The sequence below is a fragment of the Sparus aurata genome, chromosome 7, assembly GCF_900880675.1.
Source record: "Sparus aurata chromosome 7, fSpaAur1.1, whole genome shotgun sequence".
NCBI classification, from domain to species: domain Eukaryota; kingdom Metazoa; phylum Chordata; class Actinopteri; order Spariformes; family Sparidae; genus Sparus; species Sparus aurata.
The window spans coordinates 24,599,213-24,621,419 of NC_044193.1; the positions used below are offsets into that span (position 1 = coordinate 24,599,213).

The 22,207-nt window shown below is 40.0% G+C and overlaps 1 protein-coding gene across 1 annotated transcript in view; it reads left to right on the plus strand.

Moving 5' to 3' along the window:
- Window positions 1–22,207, plus strand: part of nphp4 (nephronophthisis 4) — a 170,456-nt gene that overhangs the window by 47,386 nt on the left and 100,863 nt on the right. Inside the window, exons 7-8 of the mRNA XM_030423642.1 lie at window positions 16,624–16,808; window positions 20,772–20,907. Coding sequence (XP_030279502.1) covers window positions 16,624–16,808; window positions 20,772–20,907 — 321 coding nt within the window. The remainder of the gene's footprint in view (window positions 1–16,623; window positions 16,809–20,771; window positions 20,908–22,207) is intronic.

The following is a 22,207-nucleotide window of genomic DNA, read 5'->3' on the forward strand; positions in this document are numbered from 1 at the left end:
CTTGCGCAAGTACACTATCATTGATATAGATTTTAGCTTTATCTGCATTGTAATTCTTGTTTTTATTTCTGAAAATAATGAAGTTTGACTTTTTGACATTCAATGATAACTTATTTAACTTAAACCAGTAAGAAAAATGGAAAAGTCCAGTATTAGCTTTAGCAATAAGGGAATCAAAATTCTTGTCAGTGACAAGGAGGTTTGTATCATCAGCGAAAACAATAGGCGACAATAAACTTGATGCATTTACAAGATCATTAACATATATCAAAAACAACAGGGGTCCCAATATGGACCCTTGTGGGACACCACACTTTAGTACAGCCCGCTGTGATTGGACACCACTGAAGACAACAAATTGCTCTCTATTGTGTAGGTAATTTGCAATCCATTGTAAAACATGTTTTCTAAAACCATAGCATGACATTTTTGATAACAAAATTTCGTAATTTACCGTATCAAAAGCCTTTGATAAATCTAAGAAAATGCCTAAAGTGTATTCATTTTTTTCCAGTGCAGCAGTGATTTTTTCTCTGAGGAACAAAAGAGCCATATACGTAGAATAGTTTTTCCTAAACCCAAACTGATGTTCAAACAAAATATCATTAGTAGTTAGATGTTTCATAATTCTGCTGTATACCAACTTTTCAAGAATTTTAGAAAAACAAGGCAATATTGATATGGGACGATAGTTAGAGAATACAGTTGGATCATCTGATTTAAAGAGCGGAATAACCTTGGCAATTTTGAAGGCTTGAGGGATAATACCTGATTCAAGGGACATGGAAAAAATTAATGTTAGGGGATCAATGATTAGAGAGGCTACCTTTTTGATCAATGAGGCAGGAATCTCGTCATGGCCAGCAGAGGTGTTTTTGAGACTCATAATAATATCAAGTACTTCCGTGGTCTTTACAGGCTCAAAAACATTTATGGAAACATACTCTTTACTTATGAAATCAGTGGGAGAACCAATAGTGTCACCAATATGTTTTGCAAGACATGGTCCCACATTCACAAAAAAGTCATTAAATTTATTTGCAATTTGGGGTGGCTCTGTTATCTTTACTTCACCATCCTGGAATTCAGCTGGGGATGGAGAAGATGCATGTTTCATATTGAGCAATTCTTTCAGATTGTCCCATGTAGATCTAATGTTATTTATAGAACTTCTAAATTGGTCACTATAATACTCCCGTTTAGCATTTCTAAGAAAATGATTGTACTTATTCCTAAATGATTTGTATGCAGCATAGTTTAGAGGAGTAGGACTTTGTATGTATTTTTTATACAATTTATTTTTCTTCAAGGCAGATTTTCTAAGGTCAGTAGTAAACCATGGTTTGTTCATGCCTGCAGTGTTTTTTTTACTGTTATTTATATGAGGAAAACATTGGTCAAAAACAGAATAAAACTTGGTAAAAAAATAATCATAAGCTATATTTACATTCAGAGCCTCATATACAGCTTCCCATGACAATTTTGCCAACATTTCTCTGAAGGTGTTGATATTCTTTTCATTGAACCTGCGAGATGGAATCTTCTTTGGTTCAGACATATTTGATTTACCACACAAGACAGAAAGCTGAAAAACCGGCATATGATCTGAGATATCTGTATAAAGAATACCAGATTTAGTAACATTAGAAAATGCATTAGTAAAAATGTTATCAATCAGTGTAGAGGATTTACTAGTTATTCTTGTGGGCTTGTTAATTAAAGGGTAGAAATAATTGGAGGACAGTAAGTTCATAAAATCATCAATGTGTTGTTTGATTTCCTCATTCAGAAGGTTGATATTAAAATCACCTAGTAAATAACAAGGTTTATTCTCCTTGTCAACATGTTCCAATACCTCTAGCAGACCTTCTTTGAACTCGTTGATGTTGGTATTTGGAGGACGATATATACAACCTATAATCACTTTTTTTTTCTCTTTCAGGACAACAGTTTGAACCTCTAGAAAAACAGCTTCACTGTTGCAGTCTTGAAACTTCACTTCAAGATCAGTTCTTTGTTTAAAATCAAGACCCTTACGAACATATAGAGAAACTCCACCACCTCTACTTCCTCTACATCTGTGTGTGGCTGAATAGCCAGCAATTTCAAATAGGGAGTTAATATCCTCTGTGAGCCATGTTTCAGTTAATGCAATAATTGAGAAGACGTGATTTAATGATGAAAGATAATGATAGAAATTGTCATAATTTTTAGGGAGACTTCTTATATTCAGATGTAGAGTAGAAAAGATGTTGGATTCTCTGTAGGTTGAAATAAAAGAATTAAAATGTTTTTCCGAGAAATAATCACATGAAGATGAGCAATAAGCTGTATCATACGAATCAGCATTTATGGATACATTATTTAAAGGCAAAAATGAATCAGGATTAAATAAATCATTGTAGACCTTATCATCATTTTGAAGCTGCTGTAAATTAAGATCATGATTAGTTAGGACATTAGCCAGGGCATAATTTGAATTATTTCCCCTTTCATCATATGAACACTGGGCTTGTTTAGCCATAAATTATTTAAAACAGGTGGATACATGGTTTACAAAAACCTTAGGTGACGTATTACTACCACTAATTATTTGGCTTTTCTCTCCTGGGCTGTACAATGAGTCTGTCATATTTAAGATAGGCCCATTCTCCTCTTGCTCTTGCAGCTCTCATCTCAGGTAGCAGTTCTTTGCGTTTTTGGCGCACAGCATCCGTGAAGTCTTCATTCACATAGATGTTAGTACCTTTTAGATGGTTTGCTTTTGAGAGGATTACTTGCCTATCTTTGTACCTACATAACTTCACTATCATGGATCTTGGCCTTTTGCCCTCGACATCATTTGATGGCCTTCCAATACGGTGTGCTCTTTCTATTTCAATAAGTTTTTGGTCGATTTTCATTTTTTCACTTAAAATTCCTCTAAATTTCTTTTCAGAGTCAGCCCAGCTTTCGTCAGGTGATTCTGGGATACCATCAATGACAATGTTGTTTCTTCTAGACTGATTTTCTAGATACTCCATTTTGTCCAACCAGTGTTTGTTATCAGCTTGAAGAGCCTCAATGTTGGATTGAAGATGTTTAACAGCATCAGTGGTTACATATTTGAGTGTGGCCTTCAATTCGTCCACTTCCCTTTGAGAAAATTCAAGGCTCCTTTTGACCTCCTGCATTTCTCTAGACAAATCATCATAACGCTTATTGTTTGAGTCATTTATCATTTGTACAAAACCCTTGAAGCTATTCTCTTGTTGTGTGATAAGGTCCTTGTAATATGACTTCTGCTGGTCCAAGAGCTCACGTACAACTGAGAGAGAAATGAGGTCTTCTTCACTTTTCTTAGGTGGCATTTTGTTGTAAAAATAGACAAATAAATAGTAAGCCTTCCACTAAAGCAGTTACCTGGGCCAGCTGGTAGCAGGGTGATGGAAGACTGGCTGGTGGGCCTGGCCTGGCCAGGTGGAGAGCTGGCTGCTACTGTATCCTAGGCCTGGGCCTGAGCCTAGCCTGATGGAGAGCTGGCTGCTGCTGGAGCCTGGGCCTGGTGGAAGCTGGCTGCTGCTGGAGCCTGGGCCTGGTGGAGCTGGCTGCTGCTGGAGCCTGGGCCTGGGCCTGGTGAAAGCTGGCTGCTGCTGGAGCCTGGGCCTGGTGGAGCTGGCTGCTGCTGGAGCCTGGGCCTGGGCCTGGTGGAAGCTGGCTGCTGCTGGAGCCTGGGCCTGGTGGAGCTGGCTGCTGCTGGAGCCTGGGCCTGGGCCTGGTGGAGCTGGCTGCTGATATTGCTTCTAAAGCATTCATTTGGTTCACTCGTCACACTATTTTGTGTTACAGCTATTTTGCTAAGGTTAAATAAAGAACACTGCTGCCTAGATTCAGTACTTTTGTCATCACATCCCATAAAAAGGCCATAACAGACAATGAATTGGTCCTACTAACAAGTATTGTCTGTGTAGCCAAAACCTCATCCATTGTTTTGTCCTCTGTGGCACAGAGCTCCATTGTTTTCTGACCGAAATGTTTATTATTTCTTAGCTGAAAGTAGTACTAAATAAATGTATTGTTTCTTCCAGTTTGAGTAACTTCTAAAAACTAGAAGGGACAGAAGTTTTGGGAATCTATGAAGGCATTTTAAATAAATGGAATAATATATTTGTGACCTGGTTTACCTTATTCATTAAGTAAAAAGCGGGCTTGGATGGATTAAAGAATTTTAGGTTTGGTCTTTCCATGCAATTTTCTTGAAAAGAATGATAAATATATAATAATACCAGCCTTATTCTTTAAAGTTATGATTCTAAAGTTAAAGTTATGAAATTGCATGTTTGACCTGCTGGGACTCGTTGTTGGACTGTACCAGCCTTTCCAAGTGGAAGCAGTGATGTGCTCATGGCGGTGTAATATGTGCAGTGGATGAAAGTGACATGAGATATGTTATGCTTAGGGACAAGAGGTATGAAATGGGAAGGGGAATAGGGAGGCAGCAGTATGTGTGTGTGTTTGCCTTAATATTTTTGGTTGTGAATTATGGGAGTGTTTCAGCAGTAGGGCAACAGTGATTTATCGGTGGAAGCGCTGTGCCAGTTAAAATCTGTTAAGGAGTAGGGGAGTGGGAGGATGAGAGCGGCATGCTAATGATGCTGCCACTGTTTCTTGCCATGGATGACTCACCCGCAATATGGGGGAGCTAACATCCACTGTGTGGGTAGCAACACATACGCATGCACACACACACACACACACACACACACACACACACACACACACACACACACAATGCACACGCACATGGACACACACATGTGTAGGTCAGTGTCCTGACTGCTGTGTTATCAGTTGGTTGAAACACGGAAAACGACAAGTTAACAGCCAACTGGCATCCTCTCCCTGACTATCTGACAGATGTTTAATAGTCACAAAAACCCGGGGAAGCATTTTTCTTTTGTTTGTTCATTTTCAAAGCTAAGAGACACATGCCAGAGTTGTGTAACTCACTTGGTAATTGGCTCTGACAAAACTCATGTGGGACATAATTTCACCTGCTTTCTCTCTCTCACACTCTCCTGCTCTTTCCCTCTCACACACTCACACACACCCCTGGAGATGACAGTTGCCATCTGTAGAGTTATTATTATCTTTTACAACAGCCTACACATTGATTTCACAAAGTACTGACAGGAAAAGTTATTGACGAGCTGACGGTTTTAATGCTGCAACACAGACAAAGAAAATCTACCTTGCTAAAGCAATGAAGCACCAAGCCCAGGTGTTTTTATCTTTGATTATAGGAAGGCTTTTATAGCTATTAGTGCTTCCAGCTTGTCATATTTTATTGAATAATGGAAGACATTCAAAGGCAAGAGCTAAGAAGAGGACACATTTAACCAGAAATAATAGGGCCACCAGTAATTTCTTCTCAGTCAATAACAAAGATCATCTTTGTTCATACTCTTGCCTGTTACAAATGCAGTTTGAGTCTGACTCTTTGAATTTAACCCCTTGTTGGTTTGATATGGCCTTGACTTCTTTATTGTAAGGGTTCCCAGAGAACCCAATGCTGCAGTATTTAAAAATAGTAATTATTCCTAAGTAAACCATTAATAAAAAAATAGAAAATATAAAAAGTTTGAAGACCTACCTTTTCCCACATTTTTGGCTTGCACAACACAGGTTTTCTTATCACATTACATGGGCAAATAGTCATTTTCATGTTACATTAACAATACATGAAAAAACATCTGGATCTTTTTGCCAAAAAATATGCAGTACACACCTATGCAGAATGTGCCTTCTCACTTTATTCCAAGACAAATTCCATGACTGAGCATTTAGCTGTTAAAGTGAATTAAGCTGACGCTAAATGCATGTTTGCCAAAACAGTGACATAATGTTTTAGGTCAATTAGACCTCAGACTAATTGAACTCTCTATAAGAAGGCTATGGTCAATATTAAATATTATTTAATATAATGGTCTAGCTAGATATATTACACTGTTACACTTATAGTGTAAATATTTGAATAAAAACCTGACTCTCCACCCAAACGTCTTTAATGGTGTATTGCGATATTCGGGCATGACAATATTTTAATATCAAACTTTGTATATCGCCCAAAAGTCTGGATCTAAATGCTGTGTACTAAATTAAAATATACAGATTAACAAACTGAAGAGAATGCCAAACACAGGATCTTGACTGCTAAGCAGAGCTAATGCAGATTTTCTGTTGCGGTCAAAAAAATGTTATCAGTTCAAACTCATGTTTATGGGCATGTCTCATAAAGTTAGGGATGTTAAGTTCAGTATGTTTTTCACCCAAGAGTCCACCACTCCAAGCAGAGCCGAAGTGAATATTAAGACCAACAGAATAATTCGCAAGTTGAGAAATACAATACAATATGTGTGTCTGTCCCCTGCAAACCCTGCCTAATAAAACCCTAATATCAGATGGAACATAACCCTATCTTCTGATGTGTTTCTGCATTTTATTACTAGATGAATATCCTAATAATTTAGGGAATTATTTGGGATGTCTCAAATTCCTGAGGAGGCACAAGTATCCGAAACAGAACAGAAATACACACACAGGTGCCGCATACCCTCTGTAACCCTTTGTGTGTTTGCATATGTGCGCACTCACAAATAGGCAGCTATCAAAGACAGGGCACACACAGATAATCGAATATAGCGTGAGACAATTTGGGTGATCAGACATGAGAAGGAATATTAAAAATCATATCGTCATGATAAGTTAGAGAAGATGTAATTGGCCTGTGTGCCACTGAATTGTTTAACTTATTTGTCTGATGTATATCTTAACTGAACCCATCACTGCAGTCTCACATAAACATGAAGACATTTTGCCCTAAGTGAGACGATGATGGAACGTAATAGCTGTGTTATTCAGGTTTCATCCAGATGTGTGCCATTGAATCTGTTTAGACTCCATACGTCTGTGAGGTCACTTCCTTCCCTTGACAGAATCGGTAGAGCATCTTTTAGAAATGGTTTAAGTGGAGAGCTTTAGGATGGGTCTCAAATCACTTCAGTCACTTTTCCCCATCACTGAGAAGTGTAGGGCTGCATGAACTGCAGCTTCTTTTGTTCCATTTTTGAGCTAGTACACATATGTCACAGTGGGCTGACAATAAGAAAGTGTACTACATGTAGTGTCGTAGGTTGCAAATAGAGAGTTTTTCTGATACACCATTACGACGTCAGTAAGTAAATCTCTAGCCGAAGTGCTTGTCGGATGTTAGAACTGCTTCAGCACATTCATACCAACATTCGGAATTGAGGGAAGCTGAGTCAACAGTTTCTAAAAGTTTCTGAAATTGACCATCAAACATTCGGAGCCCCTTCACCAAGCGACCCGCCTGGCGCGAGGAGTTCACAGAATAAGGGTTTGAACTGTCTCAAGCTCTCTTTTATAATTCTCTGTGCAACTATTCCTGCAACTTTTGCATACAGTAGTACAATCCTAAATTTTAACAATTATCTTGCCTTTTGGGGGCGGCTGTAGCTCAGTGGGTAGAGCTGGTTGACTGGTGATCAGAAGATCACTGGTTCGTTGCTCCTGATGTGCAGTTGGCACCTTGTGAAGTCAGCCACTGCCATCAGTAAGGGTCCTGCGATGAGCTGGCGACTCATCCAGGGTGAACCCTGGCCTACGCCCATAGAGTGAAACTGGATTTGGCCCCAGTAAGCCCCGCAACCCCTTAGGGGGAAAAAGCGGCAACATCCCGCAACCCTCACGGATAAGCGGAAAAGAAAACGGAATGGAACGGAACGGAATCTTGCCTTTTGTTTTTTTAATGTGTGTCATGTGCAGTAGCTCGCTCTGTGTTTGCCCTCTGTGTTTTTGTGCTCCTCCCCAACCTGTTTTTCCCTCCACACCCGCCCTGCATCAGCCTCGTTAGCCCTGCGCTGTTCCCAGCGCTTTCCCCTCGGCTCCCCTCCTATCCTCCTGTCTCTTCACCTCATTCCCCTCAGCTGTGCCCCTCCGCCTCGCCACCTGCACCTCTTCCCCTCGTCACTTCAGATTGTATTTAATGCTGCATTCATGTTTTCTCTTGGATTGTCCCTCTTTACGAGTTCAGAAGTAGTTCTTTAGACTTTGGTGTGTTGAGGTTGGAAGTTGGAATGTGGGTGGGTTTTAAACAACACTTTGACAGCTGCGTGGGTGACAAGGAAATGCAAAAGAAACAGATCATGTAAGACATGAATTATATTTCACAAATAGGCATGTTACCATCATCCATTGTTTACTTTTGTACACCATTTGACATCAAATTGCCAATTCATGTACCAAAGTTTTTCTCTGACTTTCCAAGGTGTCACCCTACGAGGGCATTCACAAATATGGTTTTCGAATTATTCCGACACCACATGAAATCCAGTTGTCAATTCTGTAATAGTTAGGGTTGTCTGTCCTATTTTCCTGTTCCTGAGGCTTTTTTTAAAATAAAGTTCTGCTATTGAACCATCTGCTTACCATTTATGCATTTCGGTCCACATCTACACTCTCAGTGTAACAGGACCACCGTGTCACGTCATGTGGTACAAATGAGTTCTTAGTCCCTGGCTGTCTAAATGTCGATTTAGAGACTTCTTGTATGTCCAACCTTGTATACGATTCTCAGTAAATCAAAAGGTTTTAGGGTCGATTTAAAATGATGAAAACAGTTTGGCTGCAACTTATTTAAATTATTTACAGTATGATATCAAAGTTTGGTAGAAAATACTGAAGAATGTCCTTCTTTCGAAGGTGATATATTGCAAGCAGCGCAAACTCTACAGTACATGTTCAAATTAGTGTTTTCGACCAACAGCCCAAAACCCAAATGTTGTAACCCTTGCCTGTCTCAAAGACGTTCTGTGGTGTTGGATGTGGACGGCATCCCATATTACAATACTGCTAGTAGGTAACAGGCTACAGAATCCCTTTGGTCTCCTGACCCTCTTATTGATCAGTGGCACTAAGCCTCGTCTCGACCGTTTATGAAGTCCCTACTCAGTGATTACAGGGTCAAGACCCATTTGCTGTGTAGAGCTTCTCTTCTCCCAGCTGGAGCTATTAAAGAGGGCTTGCTCTCTCACTTCATCCCTTGCCCTTTGAGCACAAAGAAATAACCTTCAGAAAGTAATTTATCCTCCTCTAAAAATCCACACTAATTTTCCTCAAACTTGCACAATGAAGCAGCTGCTTCAAATTTCTCTGCTATTATTTCTAAATTCCATCTAAATGACTTTCTCTCTTTTTTCAGTCGCTCAGTTTTATTTAAATGACAGTGTCCCCAACTGAATGAATTTTGCTTACTAATATTCCATCGTCAACCCTCTATCTCCTGCTGCCTCTGCCAGCAGCTGCACTGCTAAATTGAATAAAAGGCTAAAAGGCTCTTTGTTGTTAATATTTTGACAATGTTAATGCCATTTTCAGGTGTGAATACTCAAGTGAGGGAAGGATCGTCCACTTTTGTACTTTTCTTTTGGAATGAAATTCAGATGAGGGAAGGAGAAAAGGGTTAAAACAACACCCTTCCTTCAAAATAAAAATCTGTCTGAGTTAATGCCGTTCATGTCGACTGGAATCACATGCAAACCTCTTCAGCGAACAACATGCGCTACGATCCCCCACAGCAACGTACAGGCTGTATTTTCTGCAGGGTTTTTTTCTTTCCAAGATAAGGTGTGTTTTTCCACCAGTGTTATCTCTGACTTGCTGGTGAGCACTTTATCCCCAACACAGATTTCAAAGGAATATGGCCATTTTTCCTCGAGATTGCAGACACATTAAAATGTGGGTTTTGCAGTTTAGGAAACACTTCTGTTGAGCCCTCAAGGCCGTGTTTGTATATATTCAGCTTTGGCCTTGCTCTTGATTCAGTGCCGTGAGAGTAACCATCACAGATCGAAACGTTTTCTCCCAGTTTATTGTTTTTACAGCAGGAAATGTTTGGTAAAGCAGAATGTTTAGTTTCCCTTATACAACGCCCACACTGGGGCGACTCATCTAATTGTAAGACAAAAACCCACCCCCAACTCTTCTCTTATATCACACGGCTTTTGTTTACTCTGTTAACAAAGCCCTAAAACAAACTGCCTCCAAAAGCATGCAAATTAGTCTCATTCAGCCTCCCCCTTCCTTTTCCTTAAGTGATACAAACAGCGTTTAGACATGTTAGCCCCGAAGAACTTCAACTCTTTCTAACCCAGGTGTCATGTGCACATTGTGATCGCTGAAGGGAGATCAGTTGATCAGTTATAGTGCTGCTGCCAGGTTTAGCAGTTCTAGGAGCAAGATCTGTGGGAATATCACAATTCGACATAAAAGCGGGAGACAACAAGCTTATGTGTGTGTGAAAAAGAGAAAGACACACCCACGTGGCACCGGTGCGCTCATCACTCAGAAAAGTCCCTCTTCTGTGACTCTGGAAATGGAGTATAATTTAACTTCGGGGCCATTTCATTGTTCCCTTTAAGCTTCTTAGCTCTAAAATATTCATATTTCAGGCGAGGGAGGAAGAAATCTGTGACGGCAGCAGACAGAGGCGAGAGGGAGAAGAAAGAGGACTGCAAGCAAGAGATGGTAGAGGTAGAGAGAGAGGGGAACTGACGGAGTGAGAAAAAAAAGAGCAAAGAAATAAATGAAAGACGAACGGGGGGGTTGAGAAGAGGGATGCAGAGAACAGAGCGCAGCACTGTAACCGATGTTCTCCTATAAACAACTTTCTCTCTGTCTTTCTTTTATTTTCTCTCGAAAACACTTGATGGCAGGACCTGTCCGACGAGATACAAAGCCGTTTCCCTGTCAACTTCCATAGCTCTGGCTGCAGCGGAGAGCAGACAGACAGCGTAGGAGATGACACAATCATAATTATAATCTGGATGTCACTGAAAGCAATTATTTACAGATATCTTGTCATACTTGCGCTGCTTGCCGCCGCTGGCTGAAAGTATGGTTTCCGCTGGATAGGTTAATTTAGAGACAATGTAATGTTTTGTTTGGAAAAACTACTCACAGCTGATTCACACCCGCTGTGCAGCTTGCTATAAGTGATCTGACATTAGATAAAAGGTAAAGTAGGATAAGGCTTTATTCAGCCTGAAAAACATTTCTATGTTCAAGTTGCGTGTTATAAATGAAAAAAAGAAAAGAAAGGAAAGGAAAGAGAGGTGCAATGTAAAAAAAGCGTATCCATACGAGCATATAAGTGCGTATAAAACTACAGAAAGGTGCAGCTATGTGTCAGTGTTACAAATGTTCAAGCGCAGAAATATAAAGTGTGAATGAAAAACACAGTTTGAGCTGAGCTATGAAGTGGTGCTTCACAACTCAAGTAGAAAAACAAAAGAAAACAGACGAATAGAAACAGCCAGTTGATTTTGAGCATTATGGTAATACAGTGCAACGAGTACATTTTATTTATAGAGCTCAATATCTCAAATCACAATTTTTGCCTCAGAGGGCTTTACCATCTGTACAGCAAACTGCACCCGCTGTTCTTAGTCCCTCGATTTTGATAAGGAGATAAAACTCCACCCAAAGCACTTTTTAACAGGGAAGCAAACCTCAGAAGAGGGATCACTCTACCCAGACAGACAGAAATGCAATGGATACCAACACAGCATATAATAATGTCAAAAAAATAGATATATGTGGATTGTTGAACAAATATGAATTCAGTGGATCCAGGACGATGTTAGGTAGGATCTGAGCCACACAACCTCCTCGCCACCAGGGAGAACTGGAAAAGAGGACAGGGCACACAAACACAGAGGAGGCAGCGCAGCATTCACACAGATAAGAGACACAAACAAACACATGAGGGAGAGAGAGACATGACGGCATGCAAACTAGGGAGAGAGGAGGAGATGCTGGGGGATGATGGTCCCATTGTAGCTTTGTAGCCTGGTTCCAGACCCAAATCTATTTTTAACTCAAATGGGTTGGTGTTTCACTCGTTTGACGACTGTTTCCTCGGTTAATGAAACAATCAGAGCGCTGTGGGCGGAATTTAGGAGGAAGACATCATCTTCCTATCCATTAGAGTGGATGAGACTGACACAGCTGTACAGGTTGTTGTTCATATTTCCTCAGTCAACAGCAGGTCTGCAACATGATTATCGATAAATATGCAGAAGTGTTTCACTTTTTATTGATCAATTGTTTAGTCTTTGAAATATCCAAAAATTGTAAAAAGAAATGCTTGACAAAACTTCCAAGAACAAGGTGACTTCTTCAAATGACTTATTTTGTCCAAAACAAGGCTCTTCATTTACATAAAGAAAACCATTATATGCTTAGATTTAAAGGGCATATTTTTTTGTAGACACATCTTTAAAAAAAACAAAAAAGACATCTACAGAGCTTGTAGAAAAGTGCACAATTAAAGTATCTCTTTTCCTTAAAAAACACTATTATGATGGTGAATCAGATATTTAAAATGTTTGGCGGTTTCAAAGGAATTGTTTATTTTATGTTTGTGTAGGAATTCAAACAGTTGGTTCCGGCCTCTAACAAGGTTTGTCAGCCAATAGTTAAACATTGTTGCCGTCGCGTGGTATCAGTGTTTTGTCAGTAGTTTGGTAGTTGCCAGTTTGTGGAAAAAAAACACAAGAATGGCTGAGTTCTATAGTGTGTGCCCAGCATACTGTTCTGCCTTGATCTTAGCTGGTTAACGTTAACCATGTTAATGCTAGCTAGATTTCGCAGTGATAATGTTTGATAACCTTGGCTAGCTTACTATAGCAATGTTAGCTTACTGTGTTGTCATGTGAATGAAATGGAAGTGAGGAGACGGAATGCCACATTTAATGGCTGAATGTTGTCAATAATACCTTAAAGAGACTGGAATCAACCAATGGTTGACATTTTTGTTTGTAAAATTACTGGAACAGTTACTCAGTTGTTAAAAAGCTGGCAATTAATTTTCTTTTGATTTGACTTGTCAGTCAGTTGTTTTATTGTTGCAGCTCCTAACAACCGTAAGTCTGATACTCCGTTTTTGTCAACTGAACATGACGTTGATGGATAGATAGAAACATAACTTTCCTCCCAAACAGACAATAGCTAAAGGCCCAACAGAGAGGGCAAATTTGGACTTTCCCCAACAAATGTTGACAGACATGAGAGAAAGCCTGTGAAATTTCATCCATCTGAAATTGTAGCCCCAGATTCCATCGATGGCTGATTTAGAGTGTTGTCAACCCAAGAAAATTCTGTCAGTGTCAGGAATCTAGCTCCAAACACATTATCAGACTGAAACGGCTGCAAACTGTCACATCAACTGAGTTACATTACAGTGTTTTATTCAGGAATATTCATTAATAGAGAATACACATCAATAGAGAATCCATAGATAATGAGTTCATAATTCCTGATATTGTCAACAAGGTAATGTAGTTTTCCTTTCTTCTCTTTTTACTCGTAAAGCCTCACCATAACCGTGTCGCGCACACACACAGGGATTTGATGTATGTTGTTTGTTTTTCATCATTTTTTCTGGTAATTAGTAATCATCCCGCGCGTCACGGTGCGTACAAACAGCACAGTCCCAGATTGAAACATGTGATGTAAGCTCCACCGTGAGGACACATCTTACTCTTGGCACTCAGACAGCCATCGTTAATTGAATGGGGCCTTAGCCTATGTGATCCAGCAGGAAGACAGTTATGTAACACTCCCAAAGCCATAAGAGAGCTGACACGATTCAAAACAAACTATACATAGAGCATTGCATTAGTGAGTCATTGCGTCCTCTAATAGGTAAATAAAAAGTAAACTTCCTCAAAACACTCCACAACGGAGCAACAGACAGGGCCTTGTGGGTATTCATTATGAAAAACTTGAACGCAGCTCATATTTTCTTTCACCTGTCCTGCTTCTGTTCTCAATATGCCAGAATTACACTAATGTGTACCAGTATGGATCCTTCCTGCCACAAAAGAAAGCACTTGAGTTGGGAAGAGGAGATTTTTTTGTTGGAAATACTTTTTAAAAAGGAAACTGAGAATGGAAGAAATCACTTGAGATCATGACAAAACCCCAAATCTCCCAACCTCATCACCAAAAGAAAAATATGGTACATCGCTGAGCACATATCGGCCGTTGCTTGTGAGAAATGGAGCGACGATAACAAGAGGAGAGTAGATAGAAAACAGGCAGACAGAGAGAGGGATGGAGTCTGTCAGTGTGGAGATGTAACATGAGCCGAGCAGCAACGAGCTGCGGCGTACGTGGGCTGTACAGTAGCCAGGCAGGCTGGTCGGCTGCTCCTGCTCCCGCTGATTTAAAAGAAAAACCCAAAGCTGAATTGATATGCTAATTTGATTGAGAAGGTGTGGGTGGATATGGGGAGGGTTATGAGCAGCGAGAGGGACAGAGAGAGTGAATGACAAGAAAGGGAGAGTGGGAGTGAGAGATGTGATGGCGAGAGGGTGAAGACTGAAATGAAACAAATGGGAAGGAGTGGGACGGGAGGCGAGCTCGGCATGGCTCCGTACTTGAAGGTTCGAGAGTTCACAGTCAATCACTGAGCAGTTATTAGTGGCAGCAGCTACAGTGTGGCACTACAGTCTCAACTGGAACCTGCTGACACTTTAAAACCAGGGTGCCCATTTGACACACAGTTGTTTTATTAATATAGTTTATTACAGTTTAATACAACTTGTCTTTTATCTTTGTAGTTAAATCCATCGTTTTATCACTCAGTAAACATGGGACTCAACAAAGTAACTGCTGCGATCGGGCAACAATGAAACACGGACATGGGAGATCAGATAAACCGGCACACATGAGCCAGGACCTAAAGTCAAACCCCAAAAGTCGGTAATAATCCAACAACAAGGTTTGTGAGCACAACTGCAGTTGTGTTATGTTTGGTCAGAGCATTCGATGTGTAAGCTGTGATGGAACATCAAGCAAGTGCAACAACACAAGACGTTAACTTGTCAAACTTATGATTCAACAGCAACAGGTCCAACTCAGCATCCAGTGTATGCAGCCTTTTATTAAGTGTAGCTATTAAGTCAGCTAATAGAGCCAACTTGCACTTACATTATGAAGCGGTTAAAGGTTAAGGTCAATAAACTCCATAATTCACAGAGAGTTGAGGCAGAGAAACCGGAAGACATGAGATGAAAAAACAGGAAACATTTTTGTTATTAAATATGATCCAGTTTCACCAAAATTACAGATTGTCATGTTTCTTTAGTGCCGTAAAGTACTGAGTTTCGACCAGCTACCTGAAGTTACATGCTGAGAGAGTTCATTCACCTTGTTACAAGTCACTATAACATTAAAATGATTATGAAACTGTTATTTTAAGGTGACAGAGCTACATAATGTTGCTTTAAAGCATCCTTATTAGCACTGCTTCTTTAGAGGAAACAGAAAAGTGCAGAACGCATGATGTATGCATTATATGGACAAAGATGACGATTATTGTTAACCATACACTACAGTAACAGAGCAAAGACTGCTAGTTATTCTGTGATTGTGTTGATTATGCATTTGCATGCTTTTTTTCTTAAGCATTCATTGTTTTTTGGTACACTTGTGGGCAGCAGACCAAAACACTGACATATTCTTACCTTATGCATTTTCTATGGCAAACATGTTGGCCTCCAGAGGAATAGAAGTTCAGTATTCACTCTCCTTGTAAATCTAGTGACTGTCAAACCGAACCACTGAACGGAAAGATACTAAAATACTCTATATAATTAGAATATGAATATAGATATAAATGCAGAGTTGAGGGGAAAGGAGTGACCATCTACAGGTGACCCTTAGTTCATTAGCCACAGTGATTTGACCCAGTGGTGATATAGAATAATAGACTGTATGTTGTCTAAACACAAGAAGACGTACAGGAACTTTTACTGTTCCTAAAGTTGTAAATATTTATCATTTTAAAATAAATTGATTTAGGTTTTATACCCGGCCCCCCGACAGTGTTATTAGTACTGATAGGATGACCCCAAGTGTAGCAATGATTTGATTGAAACGGGTCTTATCCTCTGAAGGTCATGAAAACAAACACTTTGACATAATTGCTACTGTAGGTTATAACATTTGTGGGTTTATCTCTTTTATATGCCCTTAAGTATTCTTATGTCTCTTAATTAAATTCATTATAATAGTACTCAAAACAAGGTCACAGTAGAAAGCATTTGGACTTGTGGGTGGTCCTTTGTGGTCCACAACTTGTTTATGTTTTGTCAGAAAGAAGAGTCAACTGTCAGATGTACTCGCTTCAGATAAAAGAAGATAAAGATTGAATAGAAAAACTGGGTTAGAATGCCATAATTAATGTAAAATAAGATGGAAAAGAAGAGATCCACTGAGGAGATGCCATCATACATATTGTTTGTAACTTGTCACGTATCTTGAGATTTATATAATATTACAGTAAGTAGGACAGTCTCTATTTTGGTATAGAACAGATGATGTTTTTTTTATGGACTCATTTTTAGATATGCTACTTACTAGTAAACAAACAGACTTGCAAACAAATGCATGGGATATAAATTAATGATATATATAGTTATTTATGTCTGGCCCACATGATCTTCTGTCATTCTTGCATAATTTCATAACTCCAATGATCTTCTCACTGATTCTTAGAAACAGCCTGGACCAGAAGATGCACTGAAAACAGTTGTCATCCAGGAAAGGAGGCTTCACGTCGGGGTCCACAATGGCTGGTGTTTCCTCGACAAGCCCCAAGTGGTGGTGCTGGAGCCCCTAGCCGCGGGGGCCCGAGGCAGAGCAGACAGCGCCTCCAAACAGAGCACCCTGACCAAGGACAGGTGAGCAGAGGAAACACAGGGGAGCTGTTACTGCCTACAGGAGATGGTGGAGCTTAAAGTTCAAAAATGATATTCAGTCGTTATCTACTCAACCCCTTGAGTGAAGTTTGGAGGTCCCAAAAAATATTTCATGAGCTTCACAGCACAATAATGTTGCAGCCAGGGACTTGTTTTAAAATGTAACCAAACAACCATAAAAGAAGAAAAAGAGATGAAATTTTAAGATTGCAGCTGCGACCATATAAGGCAGGAGTGGTCATGAAAAGGTTTTTTGAGAATGAAAATGATGTGAGTCATATGCTGTGGCCCTTACACTCCAAGCGTTAGACATCGCTCTTCCCTGCAGCATCAAACAAGATAAAAGACCAATCCCAATACACCATTGTCCCTACCACTTAGCACTTCCCCTCTGTTTTGTGCAATCACATCTAGGGCTGTGGTGTCCTGATTTCTATTGGGCTACAGAGGATTACTTTGAACTCTGTCGTTTCAATGTATTTTGGTCCTATTCTTTATAGCAAGAATAAAACAATCATTTGACGTGTTTCAGTGTTCCCCCCTCTAATGGTGTATGAAGCCTGGCAAAGTAATACCGCTCCTCTAATATTAGGGTAGACTGTCAGGATAGTGGCATGGGATGCTAATGTTAGCCTATAAAGCACTCTGAGTAGCCAGGTAAAAAAGAAGTGTTTTTTTTTATTTGATGACTTTGTTGATGGGGTGTAGTAGTGAACTAATTGCAAGCGTCCGTGCTTTTACTATATCCATCACATAAATGGAAAAATCCATCATGATGATAGCAGAATTGCCGCAGAGATGCAAGAGAAATCACTCCAGCTTATTGGCAGTGTCTGGTTGCATCCGATCTATCACTGATTCATAGAATATCCATACAGTATCTTGGCTTAACAATTCCAGTTCAAGCCCAACTCGAACCATTGGACAAACTAATTTATCGGGATAAACCCCTTGAGCTGTATTGTCTTGTTTTCAAGGTGGTCCAAATACTGATTCTTATAGGTCAGGGTACTGGTACTGCTACTTTTCAGCAATTTTAGAGTGTGTAAAGTATTATAATTATAATATTAACTGGTCATGTCTGCCTGATACCTGACCTGCTTAATAAGGTCAGTGTCTCCACAATTGCTGAAAGCTTCCTGATAATAATGCTAAGTATTTGGACAATTTGTAGCTCGCTGCATGTATCAAAGGTTATCTGTCCATTTCCTTCCAACCAATTTAACTGAAATTTGGTACGCAGCAGACAGTCGCATGAACTTTAATGATGACCTTTTATGATTCAGGTTAATGCACAATTACATTTTATATAGGTAATATATATGTTGTATGAGACTTTGTGAGTAGTCCATTGACCTTGCTAACAGAACAAACACTGTATGCTTGATGAAAACCTTACATGTCCAAACTCAACATCATAATTTACACACAATTCCATAACATACAAGCTTCCACTCTCGTAAAACAGCCTTGCAATACATTTCAGTGCGTGTTTCCACTTTATAACCAATCAGGGAGATATGGCTCTGGCTCGTGGCCCTGGGTTTTATAGAGACATCATGACACTCAATGCAGTGGATCTGCTGGTGTAAGGTCACGGGTGTCCCACTTACAATACAACACTTGGATTGAATGGTTTTTGCATGTCAGATGGAGAATAAAGCACCACATCCTAAAAGTGCAAGGTCAAGTTTATTAATAGAGTGCTTTCAAAACAAACAAAGTTATATTAAAGTGCCTCACAACAAACATGATTAAGCCATTCGAACTCCAGGATGAGAAAATGTGAAATAACAGTGTTAAGACACTCCAAAAATTCAGGTCCTCAGATTCAGGATCAGAGTTGGTCACTGCACTTTGTTAATGGATCAGTAGCGACTTTAAAAAAGCCAGATCCCCTCAGATACCTTGTGCTTTGTAACTCACTGAGCTTTGGGAACACCAGCTGTCGCAATTACAACCACCTTAAATCCCTTGGAGTGTTACCTCCTAACATAAATGTTGTGATTGCCTGAACCCTGACCGCTACGAGTAAAGAACGGCCAGCAGTTTCAATTAATGACTTGTCAGGGTGCATCAGTGAGCCACCGAGCAGAACTGCTTTGGGTCGAAAAACAAAAAAAAAAAGTGTTTTTTGTGCAGGTGTGTCACGCCTGTGACTCAGAGTATTTCAGTCCTGTTCCTGAGGGTCTCCTGCCGCGCATGTTAGAGATGTTGCCCTGCCCCAACACACCTGATTCAAATTAATGGCTCGTTATGGGGCTTCCGCAGAGCATCATGATGAGCCGATCATTTGAATCAGGTGTGTTGGTACAGGGAAACATCTTCAACATGCAGGGCAGGAGACCCTCAGGAACAGGACTGAAATACACTGCAGTAACTTGAGCATTTGGATCCTGCAAGTTATGCAAAGAGAATACGCAAATTCTGCCACAACAGATCCACGTTATTGCCTTTCTTTCCACTAATGAAATGCAAAACATTACAAAACCACTATACAAAATAACACGAGAAACCATTAAGGAATAGCTGATGTGATGCAAGATGCATTTTCTCATTCAGTCGATTTTCATACAGTATAATCATGCGGTGATATATCAAAGGAAAGTCTGAGATATCTGGACATTTAAGGCTGCAACAAAAAGCGTGTTAAAATGCTGGTATTTCCCATTTTAAATTTGTAAAGTCATAATTTTGCCATTTTTTTCTTTGCTCTATATTTGTCGTGCCTTAATGATGTCCCCTGTGAGGGGTGTGAAGAAATGTGTTTATGCTGACAGTACTGTCTGTACAAAACTTAGCAAATTAAAAGTGTAATGGAGTGCACACATGTTTTCAGGTACCATCATAGCTGAAGCCACTGTGTACAATGGATGTGTGCTTTTTTTTTTTTTTCAGTCTTCAACCATTTCTGTGTGTGTAAGGTCATTTATGAAAGCTGTGGCCCTCAGTGTGATTAGATGGGATGGTTTCTACAGTTTCACAAAATAATGATTCACAGGACTTTTCAATAAAAGATCCAACTGTTCAATAAATTGAAAAGAATATGCTGTGAAACTCAACAGATGACACACAGACACTGAGAGATGATCCCCCTTTTCATTGTGAATCAACATGTATTGTGTTTGCTACATCAAATGGCACACTAGCTGGTGTGGTGATTATATGGGTGTCTTACAAGCACGAGAATGTGTGCACAAACATGCAAATGCATAATCAACACAATCACAGAATAACCATCTTTGCTCTGTTACTGTAGTGTATGGTTAACAATAATCGTCATCTTTGTCCATATAATGCATACATCATACGTTCTGCACTTTTCTGTTTCCTCTAAAGAAGAAGTGCCTGAGTAAAAGCAGTTTAGTATGATTGCACAATCGTAGGCTATAATTACGATGTTTGCCTCGTTTTGGGCGCTGCCAGTGAATGCTGACAGCCTGTCTTGCTTGTGTTATGCCTGGTGCCTCCAGACAGCAGAGAAAGACAGAAAACAGTGGAGAGAAAAAAAAAAGGGAAAATCTGAAGTGCTGGCCTGCTCCATTCTCCAGAGAGTCCGTGAAGCGAAAAAGAAAAAAAAGGCACTCGGCCCCACCTCGTGACACGCCAGCGCTCCACAGTATGCTCCCGTCTATGGTGTATGCAAACTGTGAATGACGAATATCGAGAGTGCTGTTCCACGGCTCACACAGGAGGCCAGTGCTTGCCAGGGAACATTTAGCGAGCGAGTGTAGATCCTTCAGCACATTGATTTCTCTTCCTTTTAATAAAAAATAAAACCGTATTAAAAGAAATAAGCAGAGTCTACATTTTGGTGGTACGTTGTCATTTTCTTCAGTAATGGCTTCATAAATCACAAATAATAAGTCCTATAGCTACTTCCCCTGCCTCTCTCTCTCTTAACACAAGCTTCACACCTTGAGTATATCTGTTTGTGTGCCTCAGCTTGACAGCATCAGCCCCTCCTCAGATGCTGGGCCTTCGCAGCAACTTGGACCTCAGGCTGACCAACCATCAAGCTTTGGCAATCGTCTTCCAGCTGGAGTTTGTCTTCTCTGCTCCAATCGGCCGAGAGACGATGGTAAGTGGGAACACACATGCAGTGTATGCTGAGTACTAAACGTTTCCTAATGCTAATCCTTAGCCCAGGTCCTAGCCTGAAATCAACCACTGGATGAAATGGGGATAAAATGATTGACCTCTTCACCCCCTCTGTAGTCGTAAAACTCAAAGCAGCACAATGCAATAATAGTGTAGATGTAGACAGACACCTGAACACACACACACACACACACACACACACACACACACACACACACACACACACACCCTATTGTCCCCTCTTCGTCCTGCCTTTGTTTCTCTCGCCACCTTGCTCTTGTCCTTCGAGTATCACTCCATCCGTCTTTTGCCAGTGTCTCCCAGAGGAAATTACTGAAGGCTTCCCTGGCCATAAACCTTTTGCAAACAGACGAGACTGAAAGAGGTCTGGATAGAAGGGTGGAGGTGAGGAGAACAAATCCAGTCATGATGACCATTGACCACTTGCTTCTTATCTTCTTGCCTAAAGTTGGGGTGTTTTGTTGAGACAGCTTCCCATCTCCTTAAATTGTGCAACAAGCTATGATTTCAATAACCATTTGTTTTTGGCTTCTTTTGAAAGGAATACACATTTCCTTAAAAAATACTGGTTACTTAAAGAGAGGTTTGTTTTGGAGCATGTTGTCTTAAAGATGCCCTATGGCCTTTCAATGTTGACATTATTCCACCTCTTTACATAAAGCGGGATATTCTGGCTATGGTTAAGTAAGAAAGCAGTCATGACAAGCAAACTCAAACTCCTGTACAGCCTATGGGCATTATTCAGTTTGTTCCTTAAAAAACAACTTACAGCACAGGTCTACTGTATGGAGGAGGAACAAAGGAATTGGATTTGTCTCTACTTGTGCTCTTCGTTATTGCACACTGTAGCATGAACTGTATATTGTGATGGAGTGTGATGCTGTTACTAATTTTTTTCATTTGTTAGAGAGTCAAATACAGGATTTTGAATGGTATTATAATGTTTCCATAGTCACCATGGTTCCCTTGAACTACCACATACTGGATGTCCAGTGTGTCAGCCAATACGCAACACAAGATTTACAGGAGACGAATGTTGGACAATATATTTATAAAATCCAACAATGTTTCTCTTAAAAAATTGCCTAAAAAGTCCAGTATCAGTTAAACCATATTAAAAACAGACAATGAATCTCTAGTCAGAGTGTTTTTGTCAATACAGACCTTATGCTGAAGAGCGCAAAGATTGTTTTCTGCAAAATTGATTTTGTGTTCATTGTCTCAAATGTGTAATTTCTAATGTGTCAACACAAGCAGCT